Source organism: Megalobrama amblycephala, linkage group LG14 (genome assembly GCF_018812025.1).
Source record: "Megalobrama amblycephala isolate DHTTF-2021 linkage group LG14, ASM1881202v1, whole genome shotgun sequence".
In the NCBI taxonomy this organism is placed as follows: domain Eukaryota; kingdom Metazoa; phylum Chordata; class Actinopteri; order Cypriniformes; family Xenocyprididae; genus Megalobrama; species Megalobrama amblycephala.
In genome coordinates, this window is record NC_063057.1 from 43,339,512 (window position 1) to 43,358,902 (window position 19,391).

Genomic DNA, 19,391 nt, shown 5'->3' on the forward strand with positions numbered 1-19,391 from the left:
GGGTTTTTTGTCGTTGTTTTTTTTTTTTTTTTGCCCATTGGCTACCATTTGTTTAACCACAAAAACACCATAGTTAAACTATGGTTTTTGTAGAAAAACCATGGTTAATTTTTGGTTACCATGGAATAACTACAAGAACCATGTTTTTTGGTTTTATTTGTAGTAAAAAAATGGTTAATTTTCATAAGGGTTGACAGCAAACTGATTCCTCCATTCTTCTTAACTTTGCTGCCGATGCTACGACTCTTCTTGTTTGCAATGTGTTCCTTTATTGTGTTACCCATTTAGTTTTTATCCTCTAATAACAAATTTGTCCATTTTGATCCCTAAATTTACAACAATAATGGCTACTATTGGAATTCTACCAAAATTATTTTATATGACAAAAAAAAAAAAAAACTGTTTGGTTCAAACTTATATTCCTTTAATCCATTTATATTTAATTTAGTAACAAAAATAAATTGTAAAACATTTGTGATGAGCCTGCGGGCCACAGGTTGAGAACCACTGCTCTAAAGAAACTTTAATTGAAGATAATTGAGAATTGTAATAGGAACTCACAATATCGTTCGTGGAAAAAAAATGGACGGTAATACAATTTTCACCTTGGTTGAGAAGGTGAGGGAAGACGACTAGCAAATGTAATAATGTCACTAAATAAACCCAATGCCTTTCACTCAAAATAATCACATACTTTGTTGAGTTTTGTATTTGTTTTTTGTGTAATAATTAACATTATGTTTTAGAGTATGATCACTCGGCTTGTGAATGATTATAACTTGCACACAGCCACTTCAAAACTGTTCACGAGCTTCTATGGGTTTGATTTTGGTTGTCATTTGTTGAAATAAATACAAAAATACAGCGTGTCTGTGTCCTGAATGTGACCCTCCGATTCTCCTCCGTGGTCATATAGGAAAGTGAATATTTACAAAGACAACATTAAAACTAGTTACATTTACACGCTTCCAACAAATAAATGGATCGACTTCTGTCAGCTTGTTGAACACATTTATTTTATTTGGGCATTTTCTACCATACGATGGCTGAAGCAGCAGCTCGTGACACTATTCTCATGGTAACAAGAGCAACATTGTGAACAGAATACTACAAAACTGAAGTGAAAATACCAAATTATAATTAAATAGGATAAAATATCTTCTCCTCCTGCAAACGATAGCATGAAGAATGTGAATATTTAACCAAATCAAAAAGGTAAGCAGGTATACATATTCAAGTATCAGCAGACACAAAATGCTATAAAAGGCAACTTTTAAAGTTAAAAAACTAAATAAGTTATAAAAAACGGTATGTTATGTAAAGTTATGTAAAGTTAAGTTATGTAAACGAAACACCTTCTGGGTTTTCGATTTTATCGATTTGAGCAACCATAAACGACGTAAAACATGCGAATTCCTATATAGAAACATCACTCCCTGCCCTCCAGACTCATTCGCGCTGCTGCTGTGACGTCATGTGCAAACAACCTATTGGACAAAAACAATTCGGTAACACTTTATTTTGATGGTCCACTTTAGACATTGTACTAACTATAATTAACTTTGCTACTACATGTTAACTACTAGTCATTAGAATATTCATAGACTGTCTGCCTAATATCTGCTAACATTTCTTTTTGATGTTCCCCCAACAGACATTCTACTGACCATAAATAACTTTGCAACTATGTCAACATATTCTACTAACCTAAACCCTAACATCTAACCCAAACCTAACAGTATACTAACAGTCTACTAATAGAGATACTAATGAGAGTTAGTTCACATGTAGTTGCAAAGTTACTTATAGTTAGTAGAATGTCCTAAAGAGGACCATCAAAAAAAGTGTAACCCACAATTTTCTTAGGCCAGTATTCATTGTTGCATAACTTTTTTATATCACAACAAGTCTTGTTGAGTTTCAGGTTTTTTTTTTTTTCACATTTGAAAATAAATTGCGCTTTCTTTGCTTAGTATCTCATCTCATGATCTTTTGTTTGTAACACTAGTAGGGGAAATACTATACATACTTTTGTTAATCATCCAGCTGGATACTATTATTGGTTCTCAGATGCTGATTATCTCAGAATCTGATAACCATAAAACACTTATTCATACATATACTTAAACACAGTAAATAAGTGAATGTGAAAGTCGAACCTAAGTACGTTTAGTTGAGAGTGTGATCTCTTCAGTCCATCAGATAGCAACTTGACTCCTGAATCCTGCAGGTCATTGTTGCTTAGGTCCAGTTCTGTCAGATGGGAGTTTGATGATTGTAGAACTGAAGACAAACTTTCACAACCCTTATAAGACAGTCTGCAACCTGCCAATCTAAATAAAATAATAAAAGGATTCAAAAACTACAAATAAATTAAAATGTCAAAACACCCATTAAATGACAACACTTAATCTGACTGACTACAGATATAGACTATATATATATGTGTGTGTGTGTGTGTGTGTGTGTATATATATATATATATATATATATATATATATATATATATATATATATATATATATATATACTGAATATACTATGTATTAAAAATCATTAACATGTTTAAATAAGTTAATTCCATTTGAAAAACTCATGATAAATACTCTCCAGCATTAATCAAAGTTAGTAACAGTTTCATGCAGGCACAGTATGCAGCATAGGCTTTGTGTGGAAACATGGTGGAAAGCAGTGAGAGGTTTTACAACCTCTACAACCTTTACAACCGAGCGCTAAGTGAAATTATATGAATAAATGTATGAATTAATTAATTATATGAATGTATCCCTGAAGGGAACCGTATGTCTTGAGAAAAGTTTTGATGGCATTTTCTTTTCATCTTGTGTCTGTGTAATGCTTAATAAAGTAGATTTTCTAAGCTCAGCACTGCTTTTGTGTACAGCATTTACCAGGGAAACAGCTAGATTTTTGCAGTTTGTATGCCACCTACTGTCAGTGAGTTGATTCACATTTTTTATTTGTTGTTTGTTGGTTTTTGACATAAAAGTCTGTAAAATTATTTTAGTTTGTGTATCATAATGCATTATTCTGAAAATTTCCAGCTCATTTTAACAATACCATGATAATATTGATAACCATGATCATTTTGGTCACTGTAATTGTGATATTAAATTTTCATACCGTTTCATCTCTAGCACAGAATCTCTTGCTTTAACTGTGAGGCTATTTTTACTCACAGGACACATTGTGATGGATCCGAAATGGTCAATATTCATATTCATGCACTTTTATTAATATTTATGTTAATTGTTTATGGCTTATGATTTATCAGTTTCACTTTTGATTTCCTATATTTATGTACTCATACTTTATAGATTAATTCTTATCATATTTTCAAGTATTTACTTGTTATTGTACCCTTATGGTTATTTTATATTTAAGAGTATGATTGCTATGTTCAATTGTTCTTCAAGTGTTCCAGTGTGACAGCCAGGACATGCTGACACGTTTGTGGTTAGACATTGGACGCCTGCCAGGTATGGCAGAAGTAATGTTTTTTTTCAGAATTAATGTTTGCTGACATTTAATAGTGCAAGATTTGCAAAATTCCCTAAGGGTTAAAACAACTATTTTTGACACTGGACCAGTGAATGACGTAATGGGTGAAATTAACCTTTTCTTTTAGAACAAAAACATCAGTTTGTGTGGGTTGGGAATTTCCCTGTATGCTTATGGTATAATATGGACTGAGTTGTTGATAATTCAGCTTTTTCCTCCTTTGCTCTCCTTGGCTTCTAGGCCCTACTTCTTGTCTCTTATCTGCAAATGTCTTAATTATTGCTCTTTTTGATCTTCATCTATTAGATACAATACTCTGGATTTATTATAATACTCTAAATTTATTATTAACTATTGACTGCTTCTTTGTGGTTGTTATTTTACCTTTTGGTTTAATTAAGTATTTTCATTATCGATTAAAGTTTGCGTGTGAGGCTAAATTTAATGATCTCATTTTCCCAAGTTTATGCACCACATTGTGAACAAGAACTGTTAACAAACTTATGTGCCTTAGCAGATGGTTAAATGTTGACAAGAAAAATAAGCTGACTTTACATGTCAGAATAAGTTGTGTTGTGTCTTAGTTTTGAAATCCAAGGAAATTACTTTAATTGTTCAATCTGACATTTTACTTTGCTGGATATAATAAAGTGTGACAAAATATATGTATTTTTTTATAAAAAGATCAAAGTATAAACAATGCAGATTTATTTTCACAGCATTTTTTGATCATATTTACAGGAGGTGCCTATAATTATGACTACAACTGTATATAGGTTTGTATAGAGTTCAACATTTGTATTACTTTTGCAATTTGATGTAGACTTAAAATTATGAATACAGTGAAATGAGCTGATTGCCTCTCATGCAGACACCCTGGGAACCTCTGGCCCAGTTTGTCTTCATCTTTCTTTCATTATCCAATTATAATATTGTTGTGCATTGGAAAGTATTTAATCATGACATGTACTGTGAAGCGCAGTTGATGACAGAATTTTAATTTTTTGGTGTAGTAACCTTTTAAGTGTAACATAAAATCAATTCAAGTGTTCAATCAGTTTTGTAGGGTTTTAACGTTTTAGCAGGGTGTTATTATTTTCCAACAAAATATAACCATGAACTATTGAGGTAATCATCCCTGCCAAGTCTATAGAAAGAATGTGAGTGGAGAAGTAAATACAGTGCTGTATTAGTTATGATTATTCTCATTTTCGTGTATGTAAAGGACCCGCAAATAGACATTCTGCTGACTACAAGTAACTTTGCGAGTACATGTCAACTTATTCTACTAACCCTAACCTAACATACTATTACTCTAATGTGAGTTGACATGTAGTTGCAAAGTTACTTGTAGTCAGTAGAATGTCTATTTGTATGTTAGGTTAGGGTTAGTAGAATAAGTTGACATACACTCTCAAAATTACTTTATAATTACACATTCTACTGATGTGAGTTGACATGTAATTACAAATTAATGAGAGTTTGTTGACATGTAGTTGCAAAGTTATTAATAGTAGAATGTCTAAAGTGGAATAAAGTGTAACTGTAGTTATTTCCTCATCACTATTTTAAAGAAGCACTACCTCACATGTGTCCTCAGGGAAATTGCCACTGATACATTCTTACTACAATAAACACAAGGTAAAGTATCGGCTAGCCATATTTATGAAAGATACACATGCACACATGAAATTCAGACCTCAGAATATTCAGTTGACAGTGTGAATTCTTCAGTCCATCAGAGAGTAGCTTCACTCCTGAATCCTGTAGGCCATTGTTACTCAGGTCCATTTCTTTTAGATGGGACTTTGAGGATTGTAGAGTTGAAGACAAACTTTCACAGTGCTGATCAGAGAGACAACATCCAGCAAGTCTATAACAGAGGATTACAGTTTTTACACAAACCATACATAGACAAACACGTCATTCAAAAATAATTCTACTTTATGTTTTTGGCAAATTTACCACCAATAATGAATTTTAATGAGCAAAAAATGTGTCTATAATTAGTATAAAAAATGGTGTTGAAATAACCATTTTTTCCCATCATTTATCAAACTTTAAAAACATTCTTGGATAACTTCAAATTCTGTCATTCTGACAGAAATAGACCATTCAAACAGCCCATTAGTCTAAATTTCACCCATCTTTATTTGACCTCTCTATGCATTGGAGCTTGTGTGAGTTTTCTGTTAGCTTTGCAATGGTGAGAAATGGCACATTACTGCAACTCACTACTTTCCATACAAACAAATGATGTGACATTATTAGTTACTTTTACACTGTCATTAACAAAATAACTTTTTTAAATGCATCTCATTCACTAATAATTACAAGGGTTATTCAATATATTTTTGATTAGCCATAGCAGAACTTTAGACTTTGAGAGGTAAAATGTGGGACACTGGAGGGTGCATTGACACTAGTCAAGTTGCAATGGTCCTTTGGCATAGGTTGCCTTTACAGACTTGACACTCTGAGGAAATATATGATACTCTCTAATGTCTTACAAGACATTGTTTTCAAATAAAAACAAAATTATTTTTAAGCATTTTGGCCGTTTATTCACACGACAACATCGTTTTGGGGATCTGAAAATGCAAACTTTTGAAAATAGGTTTCAAGTGAAAGTTTTTGCAAACAATACCATTGTAGTCTCTGTGTAAACTACAAAAACACAAATTTGTGAAAACAGCACAAATCGTCATCCGCATGTATATTACATGTTCAGACTATAGGTGCATAGTGTTTCTTTACAAAGTGACATTGCCAACTACTGGCCAGGCATGAATTTTTTTAATTATATTCGTGGATCCATGTGAACAGGAATCGTTTTGACAATGCTGTCGTCTGTAAAAATGCAACAAATAAACGTTTCAGTTTTTACCCTAAAGATGCACTCTCACCTGAGAGCATGCATAGCAAGATCCTCAAGCAATGACAGTGTCATCCTTAAAAATGATTTCTCTTTCAAAATGTGTATACACAGATTTCACAACTTTTAGGTTCTATTCCTCCAGACTCATGCTTAACACTCATTCATGATTGAGTTTTTCACTCATAAATGTTGCATGTGTGGCATTTTTTTTGTCTAATATTAAATTGCAATGTGGTATAATATACAGTGCATTGTGCTTTGAAAGAATATTCCATTTCAGCCATTATTTCTCATGACTGATTTGTACAACTTAAGATTGAGTCATTTATCTTAGAGTATGGCCTGCCCTTCCACTGCTCTTGTCAAGTCAAGTCACCTTTATTTATATAACGCTTTTTACAATGCAGATTCTGTCAAAGCAGCTTTACAGTGATAACTGTTATATAATTTTGGCTGCACAGCAGCTCTTAAAGAAAATGGTGTCAGTATCCATCTTAAGTAAATTCAGTATTGATTCATTCCCATGTAAGTATCAATAGTTATTAATTTAGTTAATGTATCTATATCAGCACTGGAGTAAACAGTGATGTCATCATCCAGCTCAGTTCAGTTTGCATACAATGGTGCCAATGCAGGCAGATCAAAACACTGTTGAATATCAAATGTCAAGTGTCCCCAACTAAGCAAGCCAAAGGCAACAGCAGCAAGGAACCCAAACTCCAACAGGTGACATCAGGTGGTAAACAGGTGGCAAACAGGTGTTAAAATGGAGAAAAAAACCTTGGGAGAAACCAGGCTTAGTCTGGGGGCCAGTTCTCTTCTGGCGAACAGTGCTTTATTATGATTCAGGCAGCTATCTTGTCACAATTCTCTTGTGTTTAGTGTTCATAGGCTTTTGTTATATATTATTTTGGCTTGCTGTGTCTTGTTTTCATTACCTGTGTTTAGTTCCCATTTTATCTTATTTCTATAGTCTTATTTGTTAGTATGTACAGTCATGTGAAAAAAATTAGGAACCCCTATTGAATTCCATGGTTTTCCAAATCAGGGCATAATAAAAATCATCTAGTGCTTGGCAGGTCTTAAAATTTGGAAAATAAAACCACAGATGAACAGCAACACATGACATATCACACCATGTCATTATTTATTTTGCAAAAATAACGCCAAGATGGAAAAACCATGGGTGACAGTGACCATATGATTGAAATGCCTGTAGATAGCAGCAATAAATTGAAGAAATCATTTTCTGTTTAATATGCAAACAAACCCGCTCTGGTTTCAAGCAAAGTAATTTGGAGCCTTTTCAGACTCAGAAATTGTGATTGCTTTTTGGTTTCAGCAGAAATGTTGTTTGCAGAGTCTGACAACAAGGACGCAATTGTAAAGCAAGTTAAAGGTTTACAATTATCCGATTGAACCATAATGAAAACATTGGCAAAATGTGAGTGACCAGCTGGGCAGATGTGTCAGCAGCACCATGTTTCAGCATCGCGGTGGATGAAAGCACCAATGTCACATATGTTGCTCAGTTGTGTGTTTGGGTGAGGTTCCCCAAAGAAGAGTCTTTCTGAGAAGAAATGATCTGCTTACTTCCACTTGTTGGCCAAATGAGAAGTGAGGACATTCTGAATGCACTTCTGGCATTTTTTGATGAAAAAAATGGTTGGTCAGGTCTAGCAAGTGCACGGATAGTGCCCCTAGCATGCGAGGAAAGGAGAAAAGGCTTGTTGATCTCATGAAAAAAAAGAGAAGAGATACCCAACTTTATCAGTTTCCACTGCAAAAACAGTTGTTTGTGTGGTAAACTTCATTGTCTCCAGAGTGCTGAACCACAGACAGTTCCGACAGTTCATCGAGGACTATGACACAGAGTATGGTGATTTACTAATGCACAGTGAAGTGAGATGGTTGTCCTGTGGAAAAGTGCTTGAATGGTTTCTGAACCTCCTCCCTGAGATTTGCACTTTCCTGGACAGAAAAAGGAAAACGAGAGCCAGAGCTGTAAGAACCATGCTGGATCACACAGCTGGCCTTTCTTACTGACATCACCTGTCACCTGAACAATATCAACTTGCAGCTTCAAGGAAGAGATAAGCTTCCAAGCAACATGCTGAATGCTGTCAGAGCATTTCAGAATAAAATAACTGTCACTTCTGGAGTTTGGTGTCTAAAGAAGATTTTCCCACTTTGAAGCCACTTAAACATCACAAAAAGTGATGTCCTTCTTTGTGAGCACATACACTTGGGAGTCAACATTCTCAACCATGAACACTATAAAGAGGAAACAGAGAAACCATCTCAGCAATGAACATCTTGCAAGCCTCACAAAGACTGCAACAACAAGTTACAAATACATCATGAAGAAAGTCAAGGAAATGCATGCATGTTTCCGCTCATCCCAGCAAGGTAATCCTGTTTTGTTTTTTTGTCATTAAGGGAAATCATCTTGTCTCAGTTACAAATGTGACAGGTAAATGATAAAGAATTATTTTTCTCCCCCTTTTGTATTTATTGCATTGCATATTGTATGTTCAGGGATGACAGACTGATAAGCAGACATGCTATTTATGACTAGAGAGCATAGGCTTTCTCCTGGAAACCCTTCCAAACATGCCATACGTGTCCTGTCTTTTTCTAATTGTACATTCATTTAACATGTTAACTGAGGCCTGTAGAGCCTGAAGTGTTGCTCTTGGGCTGTCTGATGCAATTTGTGCAGGCCCCCATTGATCTTTGCTGATGTTGTCATTATGAAAAAGAATGAGATGGATTAAGAGGATCTTTGGTGAATGGAAAGACAAAGCCACAGCCTGGCACAAGCTTAGGGGTCTTCAGAAGACTTCTAGCTCAGCATCATCTTCACATCAGAGTTTTTCAGTAAAGGAACTGCTGTTATCTTGTGATGAGTGATTTTTGAAGTCTGAAGATTTCACACCCTCTGAAGGTGAATGAGTCAATAAGGAGTTGTTCCTTTAGAGGGAACTTTTATGACTCATTGTTCTCTAGCAGGATATAGCTGCAACTTCATGCCCACCCTCTGATCCTCATCCTCCTCCATCCCCCAAACCTCACTGGCCTTTCATCCAGCCCTCTTCTTCCTTCTTCCTTCCTTCAGCTCAAAGATCACTACATCAAGATCACGCATCAAAAAAAACAGCAACATCATCGACTATTTCTGAGTTTACTGTTGTGAGGAGCCCAGTAAAATGTCATTCAAAATATAAACATGCCTTCGTCATTTATTGCTCTTTTAGCTTTTATTTAAATCAGTGCTTTTGATAATATCAGCAGATCTCATCTCAGCCAGAAGACCCTGCAGATCTCCCACTACTGTGGCCACAGAAAATGCCACAGAAGGACCAGAAGTGGGTGTCGGAAGCACTTTTTAGGGTTGGTGCAAAGGGAAAGCTTGAGCTGCGTGAAAACCTACAGCTGTGGTACCACCAGCCCTGTTGTTCCACCAAGCTCTGGATGCCATATAGGCTATGGAGGTGTGGCTCTAGTGTATTAAACCTGCATGTGCCAGGCATCAGCTGTGTGGTGGTGGTCTGTACAGGAGGGTACGATGATGTGTAAAACCAGCTACCTGTCCTGCACTGCAGAAAATGCATTTCTTAGAGTTTTTGTCTCGTTTCTAGTCCAAATATCTAAAAACATTCTTAAATCAAGAAGCATTTTCTAGACAAGTAAAAATTGTCTTGTTTTCAGAAGAAATGTTAAAATTAAGAGAATTTTTCCTTTAAGGAAAAAGGATTATGTTTCTTGTTTTCGCTTTGAAATAAGATTATTACAGTCTGAATGGTGCTGCATCAATAAACTTGAATCTCTGTTATGCAAGGAGAAAGCTATACATCAATTCTATGAGTTCTCTGAGTTCATCTCAGACGGTCTAAAAGACAGTGGAAATGTGTGCCATGTTTTTCCAAAAACATGCTGAATCCTCAGTCCTAAGATGAAAGGGACCATCCAGACTTTCATTTGTGACAGGCGCAAAAGAAAACATCTGTCATGGTATGGAGGTGCATCAGTGCAAATGGCATGGGTGACTTGCATTTGTGTGAAGGTACCATTGACGTGGAGGCATATATTTGGATTGTGCAAAGAAATAAACTGCCATCAAGATGACATCTTTCCTAGGTAGCAAGACAATGTTAGGCCTCATTTTGCATGTGATACATCAGAGTGGTTTCTAGACACTCTACAACATAAAGTGGATGTGCCTGACTGCCTGTCTGCAGTCCAGATCTGACTCTTACTGAAAATGTATGGTCCATCATGAAAAGGAATATCAGACAACGATGATCACAGACTGTTGGGCAGATGTCTGTATCAGACGAGATTGGGTAAAATTTCCACTTGCAAAACTGCAACAATTTGTATCCTCAATTCCCAATGATTAAAAATTGTAATTAAAAGGAAAGGTGATGTGACACAGTGGTAAACATGGCTCTGTCCCAATTTTTCTGAAGTGTGTTGCAGCCATCAAAATCAAAATTTGTTTATACTTACAAAATACAATAATGTTGTTCAGTGAAAACATTGGAGATCTTTTCTTTGTACTTTTTCCAGTTAATTAGAGGTTCGAGAGAATTAACAATTCACAGATTCTTATTTTTTTTGCATTTTACAAAATGTCCCAACTGAAATTTCTGAAATTGGGGTTGTGTGTATATATATATATATATATATATATATATATATATATATATATATATATATATATGTAATATATGTGAAATATATATATAATAAATGGGAAGGTCAAACCTCAGTATGTTTAGTTGACAGTGTGAACTTTCCAGTCCATCACAGAGTAGCTTCACTCCTGAATACTGTAGTACATTGTTGCTCAGGTCCAGCTCTCTCAGACAGGAGTTTGATGATTGTAGAGCTGATGACAAATTTTCACAGTGCCGATCAGATAGATGACATCCAGCAAGTCTACAACAGAGGGTGACAGTTTAAAGATTAGGAGATGGATGGTTTCTGTATTCTGTGCATTCTGGGTTTTTTTTGTTGTTGTTGTTGTTTTTTATCAAACAGCTATCCAGCGTGACATGAAGGTCTCTAAACACAGATCTCAGATCATCAGAACTCGTAATTGATCCTGTGGCCATCTGAAAATGGAGGTGAGCTTTGTGATGGTTTCAGGATGAACCGCACAGGTTTTAATGACATCAATTGCAAGAGCCAAACAGGAGAAAGACAAAAACTGATATGGAGGATCATGAGCAGAAATAAGTGAATAAAAGGGGAAGTTGAAAGAGTAGCAAGGGGTAATAGTGACATATCAAGGCAGGCTGTGATGATTTTGAACTATGTATTTTTGAATGCTTTTGACTATTGAAAAATATTATTTGGCAAATATTTCCTTTTTTGATATTTTGTTAAGAAACAAACTCTTACAACAAACTTTTGTTAGTCCTGGCACACAAGACACATCAAAAGGCTTTGCTTGATTTGTGTATTTGCATTGATCTTCTGTGTGAATTTTTTCCCCCCTATTTTGATATTTGAAAATTACAGTTTGACATTGAATCTTTTGTGTGGGATGTTTTTTGTTGTGAATGAGCTTCATTACTTTACATAGACATCCATTTTTGTGTATCTGGTGGTTTGAGTTATCCTGGGTTAAATTAATTTACATTCTTTTGGTGGATGTAATTATGCCTGGCACCCGAATTATTAAAAATGTATTATTATTATTATTATTATTATTAAATTCATATAGTTATAGTGAGCCACAAGTGCAGCTTAAGTATAAAATGAAGTACTCCTGCTGTCATTAAACCCAGCTGACACAGCCCAGATGGGAGCAGTGTTTCAGACTCATCTGAACTGCACACCACGAAAAAGACTGGGGTTGGAAATTGAAAAATTGTTTTCACTTCTGGCATCGGACACTTAAGGTTAGTAATCAGATACTTGTTATAAAATACAAATTTTGAATGAGGATATCAGGTGGAGACTGAGTTGCCCCAGTCATGGCAGGTGGTATGGCCACACTATACATAGTGACAAGAGCCCCACTTTACATATCCCTAAACCTACCAGTCTCCACCCCCTGTATCTCGTGTTCTGCAATAGGGGGGTACTAAGGGAAGAGGGTTAGAGGGTCAATGTTCCAAAGTCATGGTTCACTATTGAGTTTTACTATGCGTGCCTTATAGTGTTCTACGGTTTATTTTTCAAAAGGTTCAAAGAAAATAATATTGAAGTGTCCTGAATATTGAGTAAGTCCATTAGTTTACGTGAAAGCGCCCGCTCACTTTTGCCCAGGCCCAACCGAAAATAAAATAAAATACAAGCTATAAATTATACTATTTTTTTAATTTCTTTGTTTTTCAAATCATAAGAACGAATTAACAGCCTACAATGTTCTCACATTTTAAGTAGTAGGCTACAAAGAAACATTTTAATAAAAAGTGAGCAACAGTTTCTTAATTCATTTACAAAGGAACAATAATAAAAAGTGATCAGCAGTTTCTTAATTTATTTATAAAGAAACAATTTAATAAAAAATGTTCAACAATTTCTTAATTCATAGTTGGACACTTTGTTTTCCTGCATGTTTCAATGTGCATCCCTGACTTGTTGAAATGCATCAGTGAATTGTTAAATATAGTTTCAAATGTTTTGTCTGTCATCACTGTAACAATAGTCAAATAGCTGGAACATTAAGCACTTGTATGATAAATAATTAGCCAAGATTAAATATTATATTATTTTTATTTTTATTATTATCACCAGTAATTTATTTAATTATTTTAGCTTCATTTAAAATTAAAAAATGTCACAGCAACCTATATGCAATGTTGCAAACTGTCCCTTTGCGCCACCTGGTGGTGTCACATGTCACTGGGTTGTATTTAACACTGTGGTGGCGTTACACGCGCCAGTAATAGGTATTTTGGTTGATTAACTACTGTAGCTAGTAGAATGTCTAAAGTGGACCACCGAAATAAAGTGTAAACGAAAAAAAAAAAACCTTTAATTTATTTTGCACAGCACAAAATAATATACACAGGGGAAAGCATCTGTTAGCTATAGTTGTAAAACACCTATTCATACACATGTTTGAATGTAGTGAATGAGTAAGTCAAACCTCAGTATGTTCAGTTGACAGTGTGAATTCTTCAGTCCAGCACAGAGCAGCCTCACTCCCTTAACCAGCAAGTCATTGTTACTCATGTCCAGCTCTCTCAGATGGGACTTTGATGATTGTAGACCTGAACACACAGTTTCACAGTGCTGATCAGACAGACAACATCCAGCAAGTCTGTAACAGAGGATGACATAGAGATGGACACATAAAATCATGTTATCTGTATTCTGTGCATAATAATGAATCAGATAAAAATGTAAGTAAAAACATACAAATGTAGTTATGGTAACACTTTAGATTAGAGAACAGATATTCACTGGTAAGTAGCTGCTTGCATATTACTAACATATTGGCAGTTAATTAGTACTTATAAAGCGCATATTAAGACCTGAAGGCATTTTTAGAATTGTTTAGAGTTGTTGTTTTTTTTTTCTTCTCTAAGTGACATGCACAAAAGTAAAGACTGGTAACTCCAAAACTATAACAAGGAGAGTCAAAAGGTATGTATCATTTGACAGAACACTTTCAAAGTTTTCACAATTGTAAATTCTCTTGCTGAGAAACTGCTGATAAAAGACAAACAAATATATATAATTTTTATTATAATTTTACATATCTTTCTTATTTGACATGCAATAATTCAGGAAGGAAATAAGATAGGAGAAAAAAATTTTTTTAATGAAGCTCTCCTACATGTGATCTACATCTGGATCAATTTTTTTGGTAATAGCATAAAGTAATCAAAAGTTAAAGTATTTGGAACCAAAGTAGCCTTTTGGTTTAACCATTGTCGCCCCCCAATGGCCATTTTTAAAATCGTTTTTCCATGAGAATCTTCTTTAAATGATGTTCATGTTTCATGGAGTTTTGAGAAATAATGCCAAATGAAATCTAAATTTTTGTTTTTAGTTAAAGCTGCAGTCCGTAACTTTTGGCGCTCTAGTGGTTCATAAACAGAACTGCATGTGTCTTGCGGAAGAACATTGTAGCTGGAGCTACTTCTTAATATAAACACTTATTATAAGTGTACCATAATAATTCAGGGTAAGACAAAAACCCGGTTTGGAAAATGGATTCATGTTGTACATTCTCATTATATATTTTTTTGTAAATTTTGAACTCTTTTTGAGCTTTAAATAACATAGGAATTTTTTTTTTTTTTTAAATAACTCAGCACTACTTAGGAGTTAACCAATTTGACTACATGCATTGTAAAGTTCAGACTCTAAGCTTTTTTTTGTTGATCAAGGCAGTAGTTTTGAAAAATATGATTATTAATTTTTCTGTTGCTAGGGTTTATAGGGACTACTCAGCACTCCTTAAGAGTTTATCAAAGTTTATCATCAGTTTTTAAGATTTAAAATTATACCTGTTCCACATTGGAAAACAAGCATGGATGGTTCTGGGAACATTGGATAACACATTGCATCCCGGAAAGACAAGAGACATGTTTTAAGCCAAATGTGTTACATCACTCATATGTAATATCTCATGATTGACGCAACAGATTATGTTGTTTTTGAGCTCATTTTAATCATAAGAAATGTCTATCATAAAACTGTACACAACCAATGTAATGCATTTCATTTGTATTTTGCTAAAAATTGTTTATAAAAATAAACTATTTTCTGTCATACTCTGTCTTTCAGCTGTTATATTGATTCCATGTTATATATTTTGAGCCTATATCATTTATTGAACTCAATAGTGAAATAGCCATATTGTCCCACCCCTAGTGATGATATGAATGAATACTCACAGTGCTTTTCTGCAGTTCATCACAGCTGGTATCAGTCTCCATCTCCCCTCATATGATGTGTTATATTTTATAGGCTCAAATTCATCCAGCAGCTCCTCTGACATCTGAATCATGTAGGCTATTGCTGAGCAGTGAACAGGAGAGAGTTTTTTGTCTGAGTGTTTGTCTGATTTTACGAAGTCCTGAATCTCTCTGCACAGAGTCTGATCATTCACTTCCAGCAGACAGAGGAACAAACTGATGGATCTATCAGCTGAGAGATTATAACAATTGATTCTGTCTTTAATGTAGTGTGCAGTTTCTCTGATGGTTTCTGAGCTGTTCTCTGTGTGTTTCAGTAAATCCTGTAAGAGTTTCTGATTGGACTCCAATGAGATGCCCAGCAGGAACCGCAGAAAAAGATCCAGGTGTCCATTTTTACTCTTAAGAGTTTTGTCGGCAGCTGAAGTTAGTAGCTCACACAAAGTGTTCCTCTTAGACTTTTCTCGTTTATTTTCAAAATGTTCATATTCTTCACACAGAAACATCTGCAATGGTTCCATGTTCTTCATCAGATGGGAGTAAAACACATAGAAAGCAGCTAGAAACTCCTGAAAGCTCAGATGTATGAAGCAGTAGACTTTTCTGTGCTGAAGCACAGATTCCTCTTTAAAGATCTCAGTGCAAATCCCAGAATACAATGCGTCAGTGATGTCTATGTAACACTCTCTCAGATCCTCCTCATAGAACATAACATTGCCCTTCATCAGCTGTTTGAAAGCCAGTTCAGCAAGCTTCACAATAACTTCTCTGTTGGACTGCAGAAGTTTTTCTGTATCTCTATCCTCATACTTCTGATTCTTCATGTTCATCTGAATGAGCAGGAAGTGGATGTACATTTCAGTCAGAGTTTGAGGGATTTCTGCATCTTCTTTCAGGATTTTTTCAAGCACAGTGGCTGAAATACAACAGAAGACTGGAATGTGACACATGATGTGGAGGCTTCTTGCACTTCTAACGTAGGAGATGATTCTGCTAGCTTGATCTTCATCACTGATTCTTTTAGTAAAATATTCCTCCTTCTGAGGCTCATCAAATCCCTGAATTTCTGTTACACGGTTGATGTACTTAGAGGGGATCTGATTGGCTGCTGCTGGTCTGGTGGTGATCCAGATGAGAGCAGAGGGAAGCAGCTTTCCTTTAATTAGGTTTGACATCAACACACCCACTGATGAAGTATCAGTCACATCAGTAACTCTTTCATGGTCTGAAAACATTAGTGTAATTCTGCTTTCATCCAGACCATCAAAAATGAACACAACTTTGCACTTCTCATAAATCCTTGAGTCCAGATCTTGAAGTTTAGGATGAAAGTCCAGCAGAAGTCTGTGAAGACTGTACAGATCATCTTGAATCAAGTTTAGCTCTCTAAATGGAAGTACAAACATGAAATCTACATCTTGATTGGCTTTTCCCTCAGCCCAGTCCAGAATGAACTTCTGCACAGAGACGGTTTTTCCAATTCCAGCAATGCCTTTAGTAAGAACAACCTTTATTTTGTCTTTCTTCTCACATCCTGGTTCAGTTGAGGGTTTAAAGATGTCATTACAGTAGATTGGAGTGTCTTGTGAGTGTTGTGTTCTATGTGTTTTCTCAATGTGTAAAACCTCATGTTCATCATTCACCCATTCACTCTCTCCCTCTGTGATGTATAGCTGTGTGTAGATCCTGTTCAAGAGGGTTTGATTATCTTGTAATTTGACTGGTTCAAATAAGCTCTCATACTTATTCTTCATGCTGGTTTTGTGTATGTCTTTGACTCTCTGTAGTTCATCATCAACTGGTTGGTGAGAAATCTGCTGCAGGTTTTTAGAATGATCACCTCTGTGCACACAGCAGAAACAAGAACAACACAAAGAATGAATGAAAGAGTGGGCAGCTACTAAATATTCTAGTAAAGCTGTGTGTGTAATTTTCAATACCAGCTGAAACACAATAAACCAGGTTAATACAGGCCCAGACTATTTTTTTAGAACCTAACACAGATCAGCAAGCTTTATTCCTTAAATAACATTTAGTAAAAAACATTTGAGTCTTGTGATGAGCAGGGCAGGTGAGAGCTGTGAGGGAATGGTGACGCGAGTGATAATGAGCTTTAGCTGCGTGTTGCACCGGTCTCGAGTCTCTCACGGAGGAACTCCGGAAGCATAAAACGGGAGCAACGACTGTGAAGGATGAGAGAGGACCAGGTCTGGCCTTTACTTTATGTTTTATTATGATTTCATTTTGTTCTTTGTTTATTTTATATTAAAGTTATGTTGAATGTTCGCCGGTTCCCGCCTCCTTCTTCCCGTACATACATACCACAAACTATGTTACAAGTCTCTTCATCTTTGTTTGTTTTTTTAAACTGTTAAACATTGTTTACAACATGAGTTGATTTACATCATTTGTCAGAATTCCTTATAAAATTTGTTTTGCATCCGTATGTTACAACAACAGACATCATTACAATAATATTACAAATGATGTTACCCTTGACACATTGATCTCCAGACTAATTAAATAATGATAATGAAGCACTCTGAACTGTAAAAAAAAAATAAAATAAAAATTCACAAATATGTTAATGTAAAAAAAAGGTAATGACAAAGATGGATGAATCTGGTTAATATTCAAGTTAGAGTGCTCTCTAGTGGTATCGAGCAGACGTATTTGTTATGATTGATACCCAACATGCACTAAAACTTATAATGTGCCTTTATATGTCATTTGGTAAAGGATGTTGATTTCAAAAAGGAAATGATTATTTTAATTATATAAAATACTGTAATTCAGTTCATCGCTCTGGCTTCATTCTGTTATTGATTCAATCTCTTTTTACTGCAGCAGTTTACATTGATTCTTCGATTCTGTAATAGCATTAGCAGGAGCCCCCAACTGTCCAAGTAATACTGTGTTATATATAGTAATACAGAATACAGTGAATAATAGTGTTAAATAAACACTATTCAGTATACATATGGATGCATGCTTCAGAGAATAAAAGTAACACTGAAGCATTGTTAATGAAATAAAGCAAACTCACTGGGCCTCATTTATGAAAAGATTGTATGACAGAAAATGGTGCGTACGGCCTTTTCCATGCAAAACTTGGCATTTATCCATATGGATATGAGCGGTGGCTACTATCAAATCACATGTCAGGTCTCAGCTCATGTACGCAAGTTTTTGAGTTAGCGTGAAAAAAAATTAAACTTAATTAAATTACAATAGATGGGTGTTTCCCAGACAGCAACATAGTGTGGCCCAGATCCGGCCCACATCTGGTACATGTGGATTACACACGGACCAGATGCGGGCCGGATCTGGGCCGACACTATGTTGCTGTCAGGGTTGTGACCCATTAAAAATAAAATACAATAATGTTTTTTCAGGGGTTTAGCTTTACATGTGCAAATAGCAACATTTAAACATGGGGATTCACACATTGTCACATCACACACCTGCAGTGATTCTGTGAACCAAGAAAAACAATAAAAATAAGTAGGCTATATAAAATAAATAAAATAAAAATAAATAGGCTAGGACTACACAACATATATTTCATTTTAATAATTAACAGACTAGCAAAAGGAAAAAAATGTGTAATGCTAGTTTTTAGTGGTTTTTGTGACACTCTAACGCATTGTATTTGTTTTCTTTATATCTTTATTTTATAAAATCCAAGTGATTGTGACATTTCAACCATTCATCATCAAACTAAATGCAGTCAACCAAGTTATGGTCCGCTGTAAAACCAGCGTGCCCAGCACCTAACCAAGCACATTTTTGCTCATGTGAAGGATGCTGTTGTATGTAGATATTGGAACACAAGTGAAGTACAAAGCCTTGTAAAGTAATAATATTTAGCAACCAAAATGTTACATGCAAATATAGAAACATATTTGGATTCTTACCAAATGAGAGAGAAGAGCCCATCAGTTTTGCTTTAGCCTAAAAAAAAAACATTTTGTCTTGACCTATGTCGTATATAATGAATGCCACTATGTCTATCTAATTTATGTTTTATTTTATAGTTTAATATATAATTTTATAGCTTCTTTTTCATTCTTGTTCTGTTCTGAATACCATTAAAACTTAAAGGA

General features: G+C 35.1%; 1 protein-coding gene across 2 annotated transcripts in view; it reads right to left on the reverse strand.

The window, feature by feature from the left end:
• The window catches only part of zmp:0000001020 (NACHT, LRR and PYD domains-containing protein 12), a 32,283-nt gene that overhangs the window by 4,048 nt on the left and 8,844 nt on the right, over positions 1 to 19,391 (reverse strand). For both annotated transcript variants that reach the window (XM_048156427.1, XM_048156428.1), the window contains 5 exons: positions 15,265 to 17,127; positions 13,506 to 13,679; positions 11,168 to 11,341; positions 5,219 to 5,392; positions 2,160 to 2,333 (listed from right to left, as the gene is read on the reverse strand). In XM_048156427.1, coding sequence (XP_048012384.1) covers positions 2,160 to 2,333; positions 5,219 to 5,392; positions 11,168 to 11,341; positions 13,506 to 13,679; positions 15,265 to 17,127 — 2,559 coding nt within the window. The remainder of the gene's footprint in view (positions 1 to 2,159; positions 2,334 to 5,218; positions 5,393 to 11,167; positions 11,342 to 13,505; positions 13,680 to 15,264; positions 17,128 to 19,391) is intronic.